This window comes from Carassius carassius, chromosome 41 (genome assembly GCF_963082965.1).
Source record: "Carassius carassius chromosome 41, fCarCar2.1, whole genome shotgun sequence".
NCBI lineage: Eukaryota > Metazoa > Chordata > Actinopteri > Cypriniformes > Cyprinidae > Carassius > Carassius carassius.
The window spans coordinates 7,661,644-7,681,372 of NC_081795.1; the positions used below are offsets into that span (position 1 = coordinate 7,661,644).

The 19,729-nt window shown below is 40.7% G+C and overlaps 2 protein-coding genes across 2 annotated transcripts; both read right to left on the bottom strand.

The window, feature by feature from the left end:
- Window positions 1–593: 593 nt before the first annotated feature.
- On the bottom strand, window positions 594–6,669 carry LOC132123039 (olfactory receptor 6N1-like). The gene is made up of 4 exons (XM_059533567.1): window positions 5,719–6,669; window positions 5,396–5,488; window positions 834–911; window positions 594–746 (listed from the first exon to the last, which is right to left on the bottom strand). Exons 1-4 carry the CDS (start codon window positions 6,667–6,669, stop codon window positions 594–596), a joined length of 1,275 nt encoding a protein of 424 aa, XP_059389550.1.
- A 1,282-nt stretch (window positions 6,670–7,951) lies between these two features.
- On the bottom strand, window positions 7,952–8,911 carry LOC132123213 (olfactory receptor 6N1-like). Its single transcript, XM_059533786.1, has one exon. The coding sequence runs from the start codon at window positions 8,909–8,911 to the stop codon at window positions 7,952–7,954; it is 960 nt and encodes a 319-aa protein (XP_059389769.1).
- Window positions 8,912–19,729: the final 10,818 nt, after the last annotated feature.

Sequence of the window (19,729 nt, forward strand, 5' to 3'; positions counted from 1 at the left end):
TGAAGTGGGGGATATATTCTTAGCACACTTTGGGCCCCTTACTGCATGTTTTGAGTTTGAGCTCCATCAAGTTAATACTTTATTGTCTATTTTTTTCTTAAAATCAAATTTATACACCATCATTTCCATTTCTATACCAGGGGCATCATGCACTCATTATTTTTGAGGGGGCAAGAATTGGGGGGTGGAGGTGGGGTATCGTGATTCTCACCTTTATAGATTATGTTGATCTATGATGGTCAAAGTAACCTAATAATGTAATCTATTAACTGTGCATACAAAACCGTCTGTTAATTAACAGATAAGGGTGTCTTTCCATAACATATTTTTTAATACGACTGAGTTTATATTTATAGCTGGGTAAAAACTACAAGCTGAAATCAGTTAGTGATCTCAATTACATGACAAAAATTATAGTTAGAAAAGAAAGAAAAATACATGTCAATGACAACGTGAAGTGAATAAATCAAAATTTCCCAACCCTAGGTCCGTAAAGGAACTGCAAGGGAATCAGTGAAAAGGGGTAACAGAAATCACAATCATAAGCCTCGGAGACAAAATAAATAAAACATGGAAACTTAGGGTCTCAACTTTCACTTCCTAGCTTCAATGACTTCCCTGAGGTCCTGTCTCGGCTTTGGGAGAGGCTGCTTCCCAGCATCACGGGTCCTCAGAGGTGGGGCTCTCACAATGACACTTGCTTTCCGACCCTGCCACCAGCTGGGCCTTGCAGCAGGTTCAGGAGGCTGCACGGGAGGATGTGGCCTATGGCAAGGGATGCACTGCTCAAATGCTGCTGACTTAACCTTTGCCTCTCTGAACCTACAGACTACTGTCTCAACAGCAGTTCCGAAGAGTCCAGTAGACGAAATCGGGGCATCAAGGAGAAAGGACCAGTCCTTCTCCTTTAGCTCTGACAGTTTCAGCCATAAATGCCTCTCTGTGAGGATCAGAGCCCCAAGTGATTGGCCGATGGCATGAGCTGCTTGCTTGGTTGCACGGAGGGCCAGATCAGATGAGTGGCGAAGTTCCTTGATTTCGTCAGGAGCCACACCTCCCACTGCATCAGCGTCCCTTAGCAGGTCCGCCTGGTAAGCCTGCAATTCAGAAATGTAATGCAGGGTTCCGCTGACCTGCCCAGCCACTGCGTATGCCTTGCCCATGAGCCTGCCATGCTCACCTCAAGACTTGGCCATGAAGCCAGTGCTGAAGTGGTCTCATATGAAGCAGCCCCAGTGGAGTGACTGCTACAGCAGCTGTCATATGCCCCAGGAGCTTCTGAAATTTGTTTCAGTGGGACTGCCGTCGGCTGTGAGGTCAGTGGTGGGACAAAACAAAACAAAAAAAATTCCTCCGGGAGAGGGATTGGTGCATTCACCATCTCCTGAAGAGCAACTTTCTCCATCTCTGTGTCGGCCATCTCAGGATTATGAAGAGGCCGGTCAGGGACAAGGGGGCATTAAGGAACATCACTCATGTCTGCCAGACACAGCCAGTGATCCTGGACAGCGCTCCTGGACCAAAAGCGTGGACATCGCATGACCCAGAGAACTCACCGAGACCTTCACGTTTCTTTGGGCAGGAATGCCACCAGAAGAGTTCTCAAGGTATGCTGTGGTACACACGGATGCCTCTACCACCGTATGGGGTGACATGTACAACAGGCAAGCAGTCTTGTTGGTGTGGACTGGCCCCCAACTGCCGTGGAATATCAATTGCCTGGAGTTTTTAGCAGTGTGTAACGCCTTGAACCATCTCAGAGGATGCTTACAAGGCAGGCATGCATTGGTCTATACGGACAACACTGCAACCATTGTGTACATCAACCGACAAGGTGGTCTGCTGCATGTCCAATGCGTATGCCATCTGTCGTAACTCACCTGCCACCTCCTCCTTTGGAGTCAGAAGCATCTGAGGTCATTCCATGGCATTCACATTCTGGGGCTGCACAACTACACAGTGGACAAACTGTCACGAGCGGCGCACCCTGAAGAATGGAGACTCCACCTCAGACGGTCCAGCTGATTTGGAGACACATTTGGAGTTGCTCAGGTAGACCTGTTTGCCTCTACAGGAACCTCTCACTGCCATTTGTTCTATGCCTCGGGGCCTAGACAAATACACATTTCACCCCTGTGAGCCTTCTCGCACAGACACTTTGCAAAGTCGGGGAGGATGAGGAGCAGGTACTGCTTGTGGTGCTCTACTGGCCCACTCGGGCCTGGTTCCCAGAACTGATGCTCCTCGAGACAGTCTCTCCCTGGCAGAATCCTCTGAGGAAGAATCTACTGACTCAAAGATGGGGCACCCTGTGGCACATGTCTGGTCATTGTAAGGGACGTGAAGGGACGAGCACTATCTACGAGGCACGCTTGCATCTTAAAGTGGAATCTGTTCATCTAATTGTGTTCCTCTCATTGAGAGGACCCCCGAAGATGTCCAATGAGTGTATATCTCTCCTTCTTGCTTGAAGTGTTGGAGCAAAAGTTGTCTCATTCCAACCTTGAAGTATTCGTCACTGCTATTTCTGCTAACTATGACCCTGTGGAGGGAAGAACTTTGGGGAAGCATGACCTGGTCATCGACCTCCCTCTATACCTTCTTGGGATGTGTCTCTGTTACAGACTCTGCTCCTGATTACACTGGCCTCTATCAAGAGGGTAGGGGACCTGCACACATTTTCGGTCAACGAATCATGCCTAGAGTTTGGGCCGGCTGACTCCAAGGTAATCCTGAGGGCCCGGTCTGGCTATGTGCCCAAACTTCCTACTACTCCCTTCAAGGATCAGATAGTGAACCTGCAAGTGCTGGCCTCGGAGGAGGCAGAGCCAGCCCTAGCTTTACTCTGTATAATCCGTGCTTTATTATTGTACGTGGACTGGACACAAAGCTTCAGGACCTCAAAACAGTAATTTTTTTTGTTACGGGGGCCAGCAGAAGGGGAATGCTGTCTCCAGGCAGAGGATGGCCTGCTGGATAGAAAATCAAGCACAGGGTGTGTCCTGCTCTTTCAGGTTACAAGCTTATTCTACTAGAAGTGTTGCATCCTCCTGGCCACTGGTTTATGGTGCCTCGCTTACAGATATTCAGCAAGCTGGATGATCTCCAACATGTTTGCTAGGTTTTATAGCCTTCATTTTGAACTGGTATCCGCCTGTGTTCTCACTTCAAATGAGTAGAAGCACCAAGAGGCCTCGGTTTACTGTCGGCTTGCTAAAACCACTCCAGAGAGTGTGTACTATAGACCCTGTCGAGCTCCTCCATCCCTCAGCAGCCAGACGTTTTGGAATGTCCAGTTCCAGGCCCTCACTCGATGTATCTGTGCGAAACAGTAATGAGCTGGGTTCCATATGTAAAGACCTAAGGGGGTCTCATGTGTGTAAAGTCCACAGTGTAGCCTCAGAGCCCGTGTTTCCCCGGCGGATTTCTGCAATTTCCAGGTGCAGGGGGCTCGCACAGGACAGGGGCAGCATCAGTGGCATTTTGGTAGGGATTTCCAATTCTTTGGTCACCAACGTTATGTCGAAAGTGACCAACTGAAAGGGAATGTCTCGATTACATATTGTAACCCTCGTTCCCTGAAGGAGGGAACGGAGACATCACTTTCCGTCTCCACGGATACTGTACCACCGCTGAGTGGCCAGGTAACCACCTCGGCTCCTCAGTGAAAATTTGAGTATTCGGTGCACCTGCTGCCTATTTATACTCGCGATCATAGGCAGAGGGTGAACCAACTCCAGGGTAAGGCTAACCAACCCGTATTTTTAGGCAACAACTAGACATGGGTGTCTGAATTTGTATTTAACATGAAGTGATAAAAAAAAATTAGAAATTGATAATTATGCTATATAACGTTGTGAATTCAGTCAGAGTACTGCACACACTCAAAGTGTTTAAGTAAGTCATTTAAGTGATGACTTATCTGAACGCCTCTGATTGGTCACTGCATTCCTAAGCTCAACTGAATTGTGTGTGATTGGTTAAAATGCGTAACACTGCAAAAACTTCTAAAATGAAATACAGTGCAACATGAGCAGATCTTAATTTGATGCCACAATTGGCACTGTCTGTCGATTTTCACTTTGTTAGCAACAGACGTAATAGATGGAATTTTAGTCCAATTTAGTGTCATTTTTGCCCCAAGTCTCCTTTGCCAGGGGAAGGTTAAGCCTTCCCGAGCCCTATACACACTCCGTCTATGCTCATGCTGCAATCAGCAACAGCTGGATGCAATCATTGCATGCTAATGTGCTTTTGCTTGATTAGTTTACACTCAAAGTAGATTGGTCTCTCTAGCCAGATTTCCCATGTCTTTGGTCATTTTCTGTCAAGTGCTCACAGAATGTCTTTGACCATTCTAATATGGCAGATGACTAACATATAACAGCCCATAGAAAGTCACTAATGAGGCATCTACATAAACATATCTATGGGTCAGAATCACCCTGTTACAGCAATGGACTTTTGGTTGTATTTCTCTCTGTTCCTGTTCTGCCTTGTTTAGTTCCATTACCTTATTTCTGTTCAGTTCTGATCTGTTTCAATGGCAATTTGTAGCTGTTACTCATTCATTAGTTTTCTCAAACATGCTGTGTGATTACATTGTCTTTCACCATTTGTGAACTTAATGCTTTACTACAGCAGAGTAATTTCACAGTATTTTTTTTAAATATCTGTTAATGCAACAAATATTTTTTCTAATATGAGAAAATTATCCTATTAAATGGTTTTGCTTCCATTAATCAAAACAGAACTATTCAGACCTGCAGTGGAGACAGGTTTTTGCACAGCTCTTGCCCAATAATAAACCATCAAATTTCATTTGTCAATATTTGTGTGCCTTTAGTATATTAACCAAACTGGGATAGCTCAAAATGAAATCATAATGAATATTATACAGTTTGGCCTTATGTTGGCATTTTGCATCAATGATACGAGTCAATATAAAGAAGGAAAATTGTAAAAGAACTTACTGAAAACATAAGAACAATCAGTACTGCATATTATACAGAATCTCACAACAAACATTTAGGATAAACAATTCCTGGGGAAATAAAGTAGGAATCAATATATATATATATATATATATATAAACTACAAAGTACATGCACTATGTTATTCTTATCTTTTTTTTCTGTCAATACATCTTTGATATCTTTAGTCTGTAAATCATTGGGTTGAACTAATTAATGTTATATGAGTACCCAGACTGATTAGAATGGTCAAATCCATTTCCAATACTTACTGGAATCTGTTAAATGTTTATAAATATGGGAATATTATCTATAGAGCTTGACTAAAGTTTGTCGAACTCAATAAATTAAACATGTCGGACCGACTGTAAAGGAATGCCAATTTGTTTCTTTTGGAATGGTCTTTTTAAAATCTTTTTTACCTCTTCTGTTCTCAAACAATAAATCAGGGGGTTTATCATGGGTGGTAGTAGGTTATACATCATAACAATGAGTAATCGCAAATCAGTACTGTACTTCACACCAATGTTGGCAAATAAATAAATAAGACACCTGGGTAGAAAATAGAGAGCAATTATGATGAGTTGAGGACTGCAAGTGGAGAAAGTCTTCATCCTTCCTTGAGTGCTTGAGATTCGCATAACTGCCACAAAGATGGAATCTGTTAAATGTTTATAAATATGGGAATATTATCTATAGAGCTTGACTAAAGTTTGTTGAACTCAATAAATTAAACATGTCGGACCGACTGTAAAGGAATGCCAATTTGTTTCTTTTGGAATGGTCTTTTTAAAATCTTTTTTACCTCTTCTGTTCTCAAACAATAAATCAGAGGGTTTATCATGGGTGGTAGTAGGTTATACATCATAACAATGAATAATCGCAAATCAGTACTGTACTTCACACCAATGTTGCCAAATAAATAAATAAGACACCTGGGTAGAAAATAGAGAGCAATTATGATGAGTTGAGGACTGCAGGTGGAGAAAGTCTTCATCCTTCCTTGAGTGCTTGAGATTCGCATAACTGCCACAAAGATGGAGCAGTAAGAAAATACAGCAAAGGAGCCTACTAGTACTACAAGGGCATAAATGAGGGCTGGAATACTATACAGTGATCTCTCAGTGCACGTCAATGTTGTAACAGACACATGATCACAGTAACAGTGTATAATGGTGTTTTCGGCACAATAAGGGAGAGGGTAAGCTCGGATGACTATCATTAAGGGTCCTGCTAAACTCAAAATCCAAGAGCCAATGATCAAAATGACTACATTTCGGTTTGTCATGAGACTATGATATTGAAGTGGATAACAAATTGCTGCATAACGATCCATAGCCATTACTACCAGAACATTTGAACAAACACCACCTAAATAATGCACAAAGAACATCTGAACAAAACAACCCAAGAATGAAATGGTTCCATCTTGGAACCAGTATCTGCTGATAATCTTTGGTAATGTTGCTGTGCTGAATAGTACATCACACATGACTAGATTTATAATGAAATAATATACAGGCCTCTGAAGGCTCTTAGTTGTTACAAAAGCTGTAAAAAATACAGCATTTCCCACCAATGTAAACACATAAACAAGAAACAGAATGGCTGATATTAGGCCATAGTAATGAGGCTGAAGTCCAGGAAAGCCAACTATGACAAAATCCTTCACAGAGCTGATGTTTTCCACTAACATGATGAATATCAGAACAGTCTTTTCATTTTCTGTATGAAGAATGCAGTACAAAAATGTGCAATGAGCAAAAAGTTTCTTAATGTTATAATGTACTTGTCATAGAGTACATTCTAACTATAATAATAACAATTACCAATTATAATGAAGGATAAAGAGAAGTAAACCTGCCACACTTGTTTCACAGGCTACTGTTAAAGTACATTCTGTTCCTTACACTGACATATGCTGGTCTCAGTTTATTTATATCTGACATGTAAATTATGAAGACTATGGCCTATTACACATGATGTAGTTTCTCCAGGGATAATTAAAAAAATTACCATAAAGTTCCTAATTTCTAAAATGAAAATTTTGATCGAAAATTATGTTTTGATGTCCTTCCTGATTGTCATGATTTAGGTTTTAACAAACTGACACTGGCTTTGATGAGCATTACTGTAGCAAATTCAGCAATTACTGTTATTTAAATGAGTATGCCAAATAGGCTACATGTCTTAAAGAAATAGTTCACCCCAAATTAGAATTATGTAATTATTTATTCGCCCTATTGTCAATCCAAACCCATAAGATATCATTTGTAATATGGAACACAAAAAAATTATTGAATATTGTTCACCCAACTCTTTCCCATAATAATAGTTCATAGGCTGTCAAGCTCTAAAAAAAGCACCAGACCATAAAGTAAACATAAAAGCCATACAACTTGTGCTCTGCAGCTACAAAAATAACAGCATATATACAATTCAATACATTATATCAAAATAATGACTTTATTTTAATTTTTGGAAAAGGTCAAGGAGGTCAAGACCTCTGAGATGGGACCACATCTTTTAAGCCTTCAATAGGAGCAACATTAAATGCTAGATTCATTTTATTTCAGATGAAATTAGAAGAAATGACTGCATATTGAAATGGTGCATGTTGATATGATGGCAGATGTGTGATATATATTGAACAAAACTGGGGGGGAAAAATATAATCTTTTTGCTGTTGATGTTGTCATTGCCTGCCTAATCATGAGAGCTGCATTGAGAACCACAGTGAATCCAACTTTATCTGTCAGTGACACTGGAAGTATTACTGAATAAAACACATTCAACAAGAGCAGAGTTCCTAAAGTTAGATAAAAAACAAACAAAAAAACAAGCATTTCACTTTCACATGCATACAAAAATATATGTATATATTTATATTGTATATATATATATATATTTACATATAGTTTTCAGGTGTGCATTCATAAATATTTCATCAGTATTCTGGAAAAGTTAAATATAGCATATCAGAGCAAAAGTAAGGAAATGCCAATTTTCCTCTTTTTGAATTGTCTTAAAACCTTTTTTACCTCATCTGTTCTTAAACAATAAATGAGGGGGTTGATCATGGGTGGCAATAGGCTATACATCATAATAATAACTAATCGCAAATCAGTGTTGAACTTTATACCAATGTTGCCAGACAAATAAATAAAACACCTGGGTAGGAAAAAAAGGGCAATTATGATGAGTTGAGGACTGCAGGTGGAGAAAGTCTTCATCCTTCCTCGAGTGCTTGAAATTCGCATAACTGCCACAAAAATTGAGCAGTATGAATAAACGATAACAGCTAGAGAGCCCAGCAGTACTGCAAGAGCACTGATAAGGGCTGGAACACTATACAGTGATCTATCAGTGCATGCCACTGTTGTGATAGAAACATGATCACAGTAACAGTGTATAATGGTGTTTTCTGCACAATAAGGAAGATGATAAGCTCGAATGGCTAACATTAAGGGACCTGCTGAACCCAAAATCCAACAGCCCAGAATCAGGTTGAGTACATTTTGGTTTGTCATAAGTCTATGATATTGAAGGGGGTAACAAATTGCTGCATAGCGATCTATAGCCATTAAAGCCAGAACAAAAGAAACAACACTGCCTAAATAATGCACAAAGAACATTTGAACAAAACAACCCAAGAATGAAATGGTTCCATCTTGGAACCAGTATCTGCTGATTATCTTTGGTAATGTTGTGGTGCTGAATAGTACATCACACACAACTAGATTTATAATGCAATAATAAACAGGTTTCTGTAGGCTCTTAGTCATTACAAACAAAACAAAAAATACAGCATTTCCAGCTAATGTACAAATATAAACAAAAAACAAAAGGGCTGATACAAGCCCATAGTAATGAGGCTGAAGTCCAGGAAAGCCGATTATTACAAAATCCTTTACAAAGCTAATGTTTCCCACTAACATAATGAATATTAGTCCATTAGCTGTTTGAGAAAAAAAAAAAAACATTATTTAATATTAGTGTAATAATTGCAACTTTACAATAAATACACTTCATAAAACAGTATTGATTTTATAATCCCACTTACAAAACTGATAAAATACATTATAATTATATAAGAATAGACAGTTTAACAAATAATAATAAAGAAAGAAGATAAACAACCTGCCACACTTGTTTCACAGGCTTCTGTTAAAGTACATTCTGCTCCATACACTGGTGTAGGTGAGATGTGCTGGTCACAGATTTTTATATCTAAAAATGTAAATGATGAAGACCATGGCCTGATACACTGATGATGCAGTTCCTTCAGGGATATTGACAGCAGGAACAACTAGTACTTTTGCTCTGAAAATTATGACCTTGAGGACCAAATTTAGTAAATGAGGAAACATCTCTTAAAGGGATAGTTCACCCAAAAATGTTAATTTTGTCATCATTTTTTCACCCATGTTGTTCCAACCCTGTATGAATTTATTTCTTCTGTTGAACACAAAATGCTATATTTTGAAGAATGCTAGTGACCAAAAGTTGCTGGCAGCCCTTGACATTGCATAGTATTTTTTACATACTATGAAAATCATTGGCTGTCAGGAATACACATTTTTCAGAATATCTTATTTTGAGTTTAACAGAAGAAGGAAAAACATACAGGTTGGAGCAAGCCTATGATTAAGGTTAAGTAAATGATGACATATTTTTTTTATTTTAAACATCTCTAATGGTTCATCCCAAAATGATAGTTCTGTCATTATTTACTCACCCTCATGTCATTCCAAACCCATATGGAAAGGAATATTATTGAATATTTTTTAACCAAACCTTTACCAAAACTTATAATGGCTACAGAAGTCAAGCTGAAAGAAAAAAAGAACCAAACATACCTTAGAGGAGTCATAAAGTCAGCAGTCTAACTTTGCAGTGTGCTCATGGAATATCAATTAAGCACTGCATTAAAAAGGTGGAATTTTCACAACAAAAGATGTTGTGTTTAAAAGGAGTTATTTCATGCTAGATTAATTTTCTGTTATATACATTTAGATTAAAGGGTTAGTTCACCCAATAATCAAAATTGTGTCATTAATAACTCACCCTCATGTCGTTCCAAACTCGTGAGACCTCCGTTTATCTGTGGAACACAGTTCTCAGAGAGCTCTCAGTCCCTCCTTTGAAACTGTGTGCAAGGTATACTGTCCATGTCCAGAAAGGTAAGAAAAACATAATCAAAGTAGTCCATGGGACATCAGAGGGTCAGTTAGAATTTTTTGAAGCATCGAAAATAAATTTTGGTCCAAAAATAGCAAAAACTACGCCTTTATGCATCATTGTCTTCTCTTCCGTGTCTGTTGTGAGAGAGTTCAAAGCACAGCAGTTTGTGATATCCGGTTCCTGAACGAATCATTCGATGTAACCGGATCTTCTTGAACCAGTTCACCAAATCAAACTGAATTGTTTAAAATGGTTCGAGTCTCCATTAACTTTTTTAATGTGGCTGACACTCCCTCTAAGTTAAAACAAACCAATATCCCGGAGTAATTCATGTACTAAAACAGTACACTGTCTTAACTGCTGTGAAGAGAGAACTGAAGATGAACACCGAGCCGAGCCAGATAACAAACAAAAGATTGACTCGTGGGGTGGGCGCTCTGGAGGCCCCTCAGGAGAGTCTTACATGGGATGGCAGAGCTCCAGAGCGATAGCCTTTCCGGTACAAATAGCGGATCAGGCAGTTCAGGGAGCCATGGAGGAGCAGGCAGAAAAGGAAGTCATAGCGGAGCAGGCAGAATAGGGAGCCATGATGGAGCAGGCAGACTAGGGAGCCATGGCGGAGCAAGGAACTCAGGGGGCCAATGGCGGAGTAGAGAGTTAAGGAGGCCATGGTGGAACAGGCATCTCAGGGGGCCATGGCAGAGCAAGGAACTCTCTGCAACATTAACAGAAACTAAGATAAAATTATTTGTGTTTTGTGTTCCGTTTGTGACAAAAATGGTGTCACATACACGCCAGGCTACAACACCATCCAATCACAGCGCACTCCCTCACCTGAATACTGATCACACTCACCTGCCTCTCATCAGCACTCTCATCTACCAGCACATAAAAGGCACTCACACACACACCACCACTGTCCGGTCTCGTTCGCATAAAGGACTCTCCTACCTGCTGACTTTAAGGACTCCCCGTGTGATACTTCCCTGACATCTCCAACGCCTCCAAGTTCCCTCCTGTTACTATCGTGAGTGTGTGTGTGTGTCCCTCGTCCTACTTCTCCAACTCCTCCATCGCCATTCGGATCCCCACTCTGCGCAAAGGACAGTATCTCTACTCAGTCTCTCCTCAGTCACTCATTACTGATCTGCTTGTGTTAATAAACCATTACCTGTGATCTCTCGTCTCCGACCCCTCTGTACTGTAACAGAAGACCGGACCAAGACCGCCTGACACAAGCTTGAGTCATCCTGACCCCTTTCAAGACTTCGTTGACGCCTTACATCGAACACTCACCATGACTCCATCACCTTCACCAAAACGTCACCACTTCCTCACCGTCTGTGCACACCAGTCCCATGGCCAAACCAGCGCCCTTCTCTGGTTCGCCGGAGGAATGCAGCGGATTTCTCCTCCAATGCTCGCTGGTCCTGGAGATGCAACCGCACTTATATCCCACCGACAGATCCAAAGTGGCATTTCTCATCTCCCAATTGCAAGGTAAAGCACTTCAATGGGCTGATTCCATATGGACCCAGAATATCCCTGTCATTCAGTCCTACTCTAGCTTTGTAGACCACTTCAGAGAAGTCTTTGGAAAACCCGAATTCTTCAACTGGTGAGAAACTGTACAATTTAAAACAAGCCCTCATAACCACCTATCGTCAGGAATTGAATCCACAAGTGCGGTTGCATCTCGCTGCATATGAGGACACCATCGGACTTGAACGCTTCATCCAGCTCTCCATTCGCTTCGCCACCCATATGCAGTCATGTCTCGAAGAGCACCAGGGCCAGCCTCAGCACAACATCTCCCTCTGCCGACCAGTATCCGTCAGCCCTCCAAAACCAGCTCACAAACCCATGCATCTGGACACTACTCGTTTGACAGTGACTGAACAGCAGAGAAGGCTGACCCAGAATCTGTGTTTATACTGTGGATCTCCGGGGCATATCCTCCCCACTTGCCCCATACGCCCTCCTGGTTCTGGAGGAATCCACCGCTAACGTGATACTCGGGCGCCCGTGTTTAGAGCAGCACAACCCAGTCATCTCCAGGAAGTTTGGTGAAGTCCTGAAGTGGGGTGACAACTGTTTCCAGGACTGCCTGTCCAGGTTTTCTGTTCCAACCGAAAGGTTGGTGGTTCATTCCCCAGCTTCACCTGACCAAGTGTCGAGGTGTCCTTGAGCAAGACACCTAACCCCCTGCTCCTCCCGACGAGCTGGATGGCGCCTTGCATTGCTGACACGTTGCCGTCGGAGTATGAATGAGTGTGTGAATGGGTGAATGTGAGGCAACTTGTAAAGCGCTTTGGATGGCCATGGGTCTGTTGAAAGCGCTATATAAATGCAGTCCATTTACCATTTATTTACCATCGTCTCTGCTTCCTGAACATCTTTCTGTCTGTACTACATCCTTTGAAAGTCCAATGGAGAAACGGTCTGTGGATATACCCTCGTGTTACGCCCCCTTCAGTGATGACTTCTGCCCTAGGAAAACCTCCAAGCTGCCTCCACACCAGCCATGGGACTGTGCCATTGATTGCTTCCGGGTGCGCCAGTGCCAAGGAGAAGGATTAATCCCCTTTCCATCCCGGAGGAGAAGGCCATGGAGGAATACATCGAGGAGGCTCTGGCCCAGGGCTACATCTGTCCATCAACTTCCCTTGCTGCTTCAAGCTTCTTCTTCATGGAGAAAAAGGACGGAGGCTTGCGGTAATGTATCGGCTACCGATCCCATCACCGTCAAATTCAGGTATCCACTTCCTCTCGTCCCAGCAGCTCTGGAACATCTCCACCATCTCTGGAACATCTTCACCAAGTTGAACGTCCGCAGCGTGTATAACCTCATCCGGATACGTGAGGGGGACGAGTGGAAAACAGTTTTCAGTGGACACTACGAGTACCTTGTGATGCAGTGTGGCCTGGTCAACGCCCCCTCTGTATTCCAGGATTTCATACATGAGGTGCTCTGGGAGTTCCACCTCAAATTTGTCCTGGTCTACATTGATGACATCTTGATTTACTCCAGGAGCTTGGCAGAACATTGTCACCATGTTGAGGAGGTCCTGAAATGCCTGAGGAAATACCAACTCTACCTGAAAGTGGAAAAGTGCTCCTTCCATCAATCCTCAGTGCAGTTCCTTGGCTACAACATTGACAGCAGTTGCATGGACGGGGGGAAGGTGGATGCCATCAGGAACTGGCCAACACCCTCTACCATCAAGGAACTCCAACGATTCCTTGGCTACTCCAACTTCTACCGCCTCTTCATCCAAAACTACAGCTCCATAACCAGTCCTCTTACGAGCCTCCTCCGGAATAAGCCTAAGTCTCTGTCCTGGACCCCTGCAGCCACGGATGCCTTCAACAACCTAAAAGAAGCCTTAACTACCCCTCCGCTCCTGGTCAATCCCGACCCCCAGACAGGCCTTTCATCGTGGACATTGATGCCTCCACCACAGGAGTTGGAGCGGTGCTTTCTCAGCAGCAGGGGAACCCCAGTGTGCCATTTTGGACAGGCTCTTAGTACTGTAGGAAGTTTTCATTTCACGTCCTTCATTAGGCATTATTCTTTTGAAGGGTTTATCATTAGCATCCTTTGATCACCTGCAATCCTTTGCACACTTTCCAATTCACCAAAAATAATTAGCTGAAAAGGAATTGAGCTGAACCACTAGGAGATCAGTTGATTGTCATTATATGTATTAGAAAACATTTAATTCTAAAGATTTTTAATATAAAAAATGTATTTTATTATCATTTTTGAGCGATGACCATGGGGATGGAAACATACATGTATATGACATAGCCATTCGCACTTACTAGACCATCTAATTCTAGCATTTAATGGCGAGCAGGACCTCATTTGCATGCAGCATTCCGTTTGACAAGCACACTTTGTTTCATGTCCTTCATTCAGCCTGTTATGAAGCATGCATCAGGTGTATCATTTGCATCCTTCAATCACCTACAACCCTTTGCATACATTTTAATTCACTGAAGATAATAAGATGAAAACACTGTTTCGAAGAGCTCAAATACAACACGCTGGCGATGCCTACTGGTCAAAACTATGCAATGAAAACCCAGGCCAAACATGCATAAAAGCAGCTTTAACAAACCAACTGCAAATGTTTTAATGAAACTGTAATCTATCAAGACATCAAGTAAGAAGTTTCTGTATGTGTTCTTTTATTAATTTGCAGGGCTTGTTTTGTTTTATGGGGGGCTTTTATGGTAAGTTTTTTCCCCTAGTTTTGTTACATGTGTTCATACATTAGACTTATATTTATGACAAGCTTAGAGTTAAAAGTTAAAACTTGAAAATTGGATGAAGGGAAGAAATGTACACTTTATGTACAATATGTGGTAATGTTTATTATTAGAGAGATTGGTGATAAGAAAATTGGAAAATGTGTAACCCGAGCATACTATGAAGACAGCAGGTCTCATGACAGTGATTCGCAGTTCTAACACTTCTTTTAATAATCTCTCCACTGGGATTATTTGGAAGTCTCTAGGTCAATTAAACCACAAATTGATTTATCTGTTAATAAATTAGCACATTGGGGGAAGTCTCGCTGCCCAGGACTGTATCTCTAAGGCATATGAATTAATAACCTATAATAATTAACTTCTGCTTAGGTGACAGTAAACAAAGCAGGATTTTCTTGCATGGTATGGTATCCCCTACTTGCATCAGATGGTCATTGGTCATGGATCACCGATCACCCGTCAAAGCAGGCCACCAGTAACATCTTGTTTTAACAGGCCTAATCTTGTTTTTTTTTCTCTTTCTCTCATGTTTTTCTGAGATGTACAGTGTGCAGTGTCTCTCAGGACCTCTACCGTACAATTGCTAGGTGACATTCAATTAAATGAATAGTAAACATCAAGAAGCATCTGATTTGTTGCTGATAAACAGTCAGTAACATGCAAACAGTTGCCATAAAAAGCGTCTTTTCCCCAAAGTCTTATTTTGCTACTTGTTGTTCTTGGTCCCTGAAGAGGCAGGCCTCCTTCATGATCACTGAATGACATATTGTTTATCAAACATTATTTTCCTTCTATATGTCTCTGTGCCTCTATGTGTTTGAAAAACAAAAACTGACCCTAGAGCAAAAAACTTTCAATCAAATATGATGCAACTCTTGCTCAAAAGTTTAAAAACACTTACATGAAACACTGTTTACAATTAAATTTTAAATTATTATTAGGAAAGGTATCTGGTGTGTGTGTGTTTGATTTACCATTTATTTGTATGTGCTAAACAGATAAATGAGTATTGTTGACACAATATTTGCATCAGATATTAAATTCTCAGCCATTCAATGGCTCTTTTAGAATAATTCATTTATAATTACCCTACATTTAATAATGAAGTGCTACAAAAACTATGTAACATGCTGTTAAATTATAATAGCTGATGCATTTTAGCATAGCAGTCCTCATATTCATGCACCAACTGTTACATTGCTGTCAGGAATAACTGATTCTGGTTTGTTAAAGATCAGTGGATTTCCTGAACTCATGTCAGGACCGAAAGTGTGACAGACAGTATATGGATGCTTTATTCTAGTCTAGTCTAGTCAACTTTGGTCTAGTCTATTCTGTCTTTGTGCTGCTTCTGGAACAAGACAAATTGTGTATATATATATGTGTGTGTGTGTATATATATATATATATATATATATATATATATATATATATATATATATATATATATATATATATGGACAGATAGATTATGCTGTGAGTGGTCACTTCCGGTGTTTGAAACAGTTTTATTAACAGATTTTATTTAAAGAAATACTAAGTAATCGCGTGAATACATCGATATTCCTCCAAGTATACACATTTTTCAATTAAGAGCCAAAATGGATGTTGTTAAGGGAAGCCCTTTGATCACATATACGTCCAGGTATGTGTCTCGTTATTCTATCAAAAATATCAATAACAAACCATTAATTCTGCACTTGTGACAGAAATTAATACATTTTGGTCATCATGAAGATCTTTCTAATGATAAACTGATCTAAAAATGAAATAAGAATTAATAATTTAGTAAATGTTATTAAACAGCTGCCAGAAAGGCCCAACTTCATAGTCTTAAAAAAAAACTACTGTAGATATGTGTCTAACATATTTATTGTTAGCAAACTAAGTTAGAAATATAATATTTAGATTATATGTTGAAAAAATAAAAAGAATCTCAGGACATCTTTAAGAGTTTATGATTTTCAGGGAATTAAAAGAAGGGCTGTGTGTATGCATTGGTGCTGACTTTCTCCTGTTTTATTATGACTATTATAGGTAACTATTATACCTACTATGCCATAAAAAGCATTTAAAAAGTAGTTTTGTAAGGTCACAGAGCCATTGCCCTTCTAAACAAATTTGTAATGATGTTTTGATCTACAGTACTCTAGGTGATGGGAGACAGGATTTTCCCAGGTGTCAGAGCTGTTTGTACATGCTCTCTTGTGAATCAACACACACAGTAATTAGTCGTCTGTTATGAGTGCTGCTCATTAACAGCTAAAGCTTTATCAACAGAGTTATTTTGAGACATAAACACTCTTTTAAAGATGATGCAACTCTTGCCAAAAGTAGAAAATGTCATCAATCATTTAATCATCTTTAATAATAAAAGTCAGCATCAAAATACAGCAATTTTTCTTATTTCGTATTTAGATTAGCTGCAGTAGCTATGCATTATATATGTGTGTTTTATTTATTTATTTATTTATTTTATTTTTATAATTTTTTTGCTTCAGAAATTAAATAACTTGCTTTTCATGCGTGAATGAATAAAAACCAATTAATATTTCTGAGACATCTCAGGATACTATTAATACAATTCAGATGGAATAATTATGAATTAAGACTCTTGTTGTGTGCTGTGGTGTAGCAGCATAGAAGCTATCACAGACATCCCAACCTGCAAAAAGTCATTTCAGGGAGGTATTCCCCCCCCCCCCCCCCCCCCCCCCCAAAAGGAAGGAAATACATCTCAGCTGTAGTCACCTTCTCAGTGAAACTTTGCCTATCTGAATGGGAGAACTGAGATCTATTGGAGCAGCCTTCCCTGCACTTAGCCTTCCTAACATGTTGTGGTCCCTAAAAGTTATAAAAGCATAAAATATTATTTCTATAAGGTATAGGCCTATGTAATTATTCGTTAATTATGTTTAAAGATGTAGATTACTTTTACTATTTATATAATCTGCTTATACAATTATGTAAACTGCATTTATTTATTTTCCATTGCAACCTTAAACGGGTCTAAGGAGTTGTTTTCATGTAGCCTTGGCAACTAGCCTGAATAATATGCAGATGAAATGAAACTTGTCAACTCACCTCAACATGCCTTTTGCAATCATATAACCCCCATGGGCAATGCTTGAGCAAGACTGTTATTATGTTTGACACCTATAAGACAGGGGTACACTTTCGTGTAGTCTGCCATAAAATGTGTCTTATACTTTTTTTTGTTTTGTGGCACTCTCCCTCTGCAATGGTGCTCCTGTTTCTAGATAGACATAACTGATTAATCTTCTCTTCGGGAGAAGAGATAAAAGCCCGCCCCCACTGACAATTGATTGGTTGATTTGCAGAAACAGGCCAATCAGGATGCTCTCTGTCTTACATGCGATTCGCACACACGCACATTAGCACACACACGCAAGGTCTCTCACTCCCTCTCCCTCTCTGCCGTGCGTGCGCTACACGGTTTGAAACACAGTATCTGTTTCGCATGTGCGCTTTTGCTCGCTCGGTATAGATTCCGGGAGATTTTAACTAATTTGCGGGTCTCAGGGAGCCGCTTTCAATATGCGGGAGACTCCCGGAACTTCCGGGAGACTTGGGATGTCTGCTATCAGGTATATTAATTATATTTTGGAGAAATCAACTCTGTTTTTCATGACAGCAACAGTGAAAGTCCTGATATGAAACCAAATCTGTGTGACCATTGTATTAAACACTGCTGTACTGTCAGGCATCATGGTTTCTATGCTGAATATGGTGCTGCTCAGTAAGGTTGTCATATTAAACAGTTTCTGCACTTCTGATATGGCTGTTAGAGTTCACATCAGCAGCATCCCAGAAACTGTGAAGATCGCAATAACCACAACAGTAAGCTCAGGAAAATTACAGGTTGCAGACTACTGGAAACATGTCAACAATACCATTATTGTTTTAATTTTCCCAGCATTATGGGTATTTACTTCTTCTATGTTCTAAGATGTTGTGGAAAGGGGGCTCCGAGAGAGTAACTTTGTCGCATACAAAGGTTTCTAGTGATCCTGATGACCTTGATTTGCTAGTTCAGGTGTGTTTATTTAGGCCTATGAACTCTGACGGAAGGTCCTTACTGTAGGTGGAGAAAGTCTTCAACCTTCCTTGAGGACCTGAAATTTGTGTAAATATACAAAGATGGAGCAGTAAGAGGATCAGCTCCACGGTCAGCTCCACGCGATCAGCGGGAGCTCAGTGATCATCTATCTGCCGAGAAGCAGCCTCTCCTCGGCTAGACCTTCTGATGTGTGCCGCTGGCTCTGATGTCTCTTTAGTGGTTAAACATAAAATATAATTAAGCTGCGGGGGAAATCTAACAGGTTTTCTTTGGTCTGTATTCAATTTATCTATATGTTAAAATGAAAATAAAAAAGGCAAATCTATATAATATTTCGTTTCATTGTAATGGCTGTATATATACACATATCCCTGAACTAAGTACATTTCTGCAGCTGTTATTATGCTTAAATGAAAATGAAAGGAGGCAGTGGTATTTGATATCCTATTTCGTTTTATTGTAAATATACAGAGAGGAAAATAGTAGCCATGGTCAGCTGACTGAAGTTATCAAGTACGCTGCTGTTTGCAGATTTACCGGACTTGCTCGTCGCGGACATCACACTCCCGAGTCGAATGCACAAAGTCCGCACTACCGAGAATGCACGTCCAAAATCAGCGTACATCGTATTGAGAAACGCGCGCAGAACTACGTCACCAGTCTATTTGCCTAATCTTCCCAGTAATTTACACCGCGGAGGAAACGCAGAAAGCAACAGGTCTGGGGGGGGGGGGGCGGGGGGGGGAGTTCCTGGGAAAAAAAGTTCCTGGTACAAATGTTCTGGGTAATTTCGGTGGAAACGCGGCAAAAGTTCCTGGTACAAATGTTCCGGGTAATTTCGGTGGAAACACGGCAATATAAAGCTGTCTGAGTGACATTACTGTGGCTCCCCCAGGACCCTCTGAAAGTGTTTCAGTGGTACCACCATCCTGCCTCTGAAGGAACTCAGGCAGTTCAGCACTGACTGACCATGTTCGTTGGTGAGACGTGCCAACATACTCACAGAATTAAACTCCATACTGAGAAAATATATTTTCTGCACGAGGGAGAGCTTGCTCTTTTACATTTAATTTTTTGCTCTTCTCTCAGTTGACATGAATCCCCAACTGACTGAGGTGCTGAAGCACCGGGTCCCTGTGAGTCAATCGTTGAGTCAGTTAAGGATCCTGATGCCCACTTCCCATAGTGGGACAAGGGCAACCTCCGTGACTTT

Excerpts from the sequence above, each read along its gene's own strand:
- LOC132123039 (XM_059533567.1), bottom strand. The coding sequence starts at position 6,669 with ATGTTAGTGGAAAACATCAGCTCTGTGAAGGATTTTGTCATAGTTGGC. Across the intron at positions 5,489-5,718 it reads TTGGCATTCCTTTACAGTCG|TACAGTACTGATTTGCGATT; the intron begins GTCCGACATGTT and ends ATTGGTGTGAAG. Across the intron at positions 912-5,395 it reads ATTGTTTGAGAACAGAAGAG|CTAAAGGAGAAGGACTGGTC; the intron begins GTAAAAAAGATT and ends AAACTGTCAGAG.
- LOC132123213 (XM_059533786.1), bottom strand. The coding sequence starts at position 8,911 with ATGTTAGTGGGAAACATTAGCTTTGTAAAGGATTTTGTAATAATCGGC.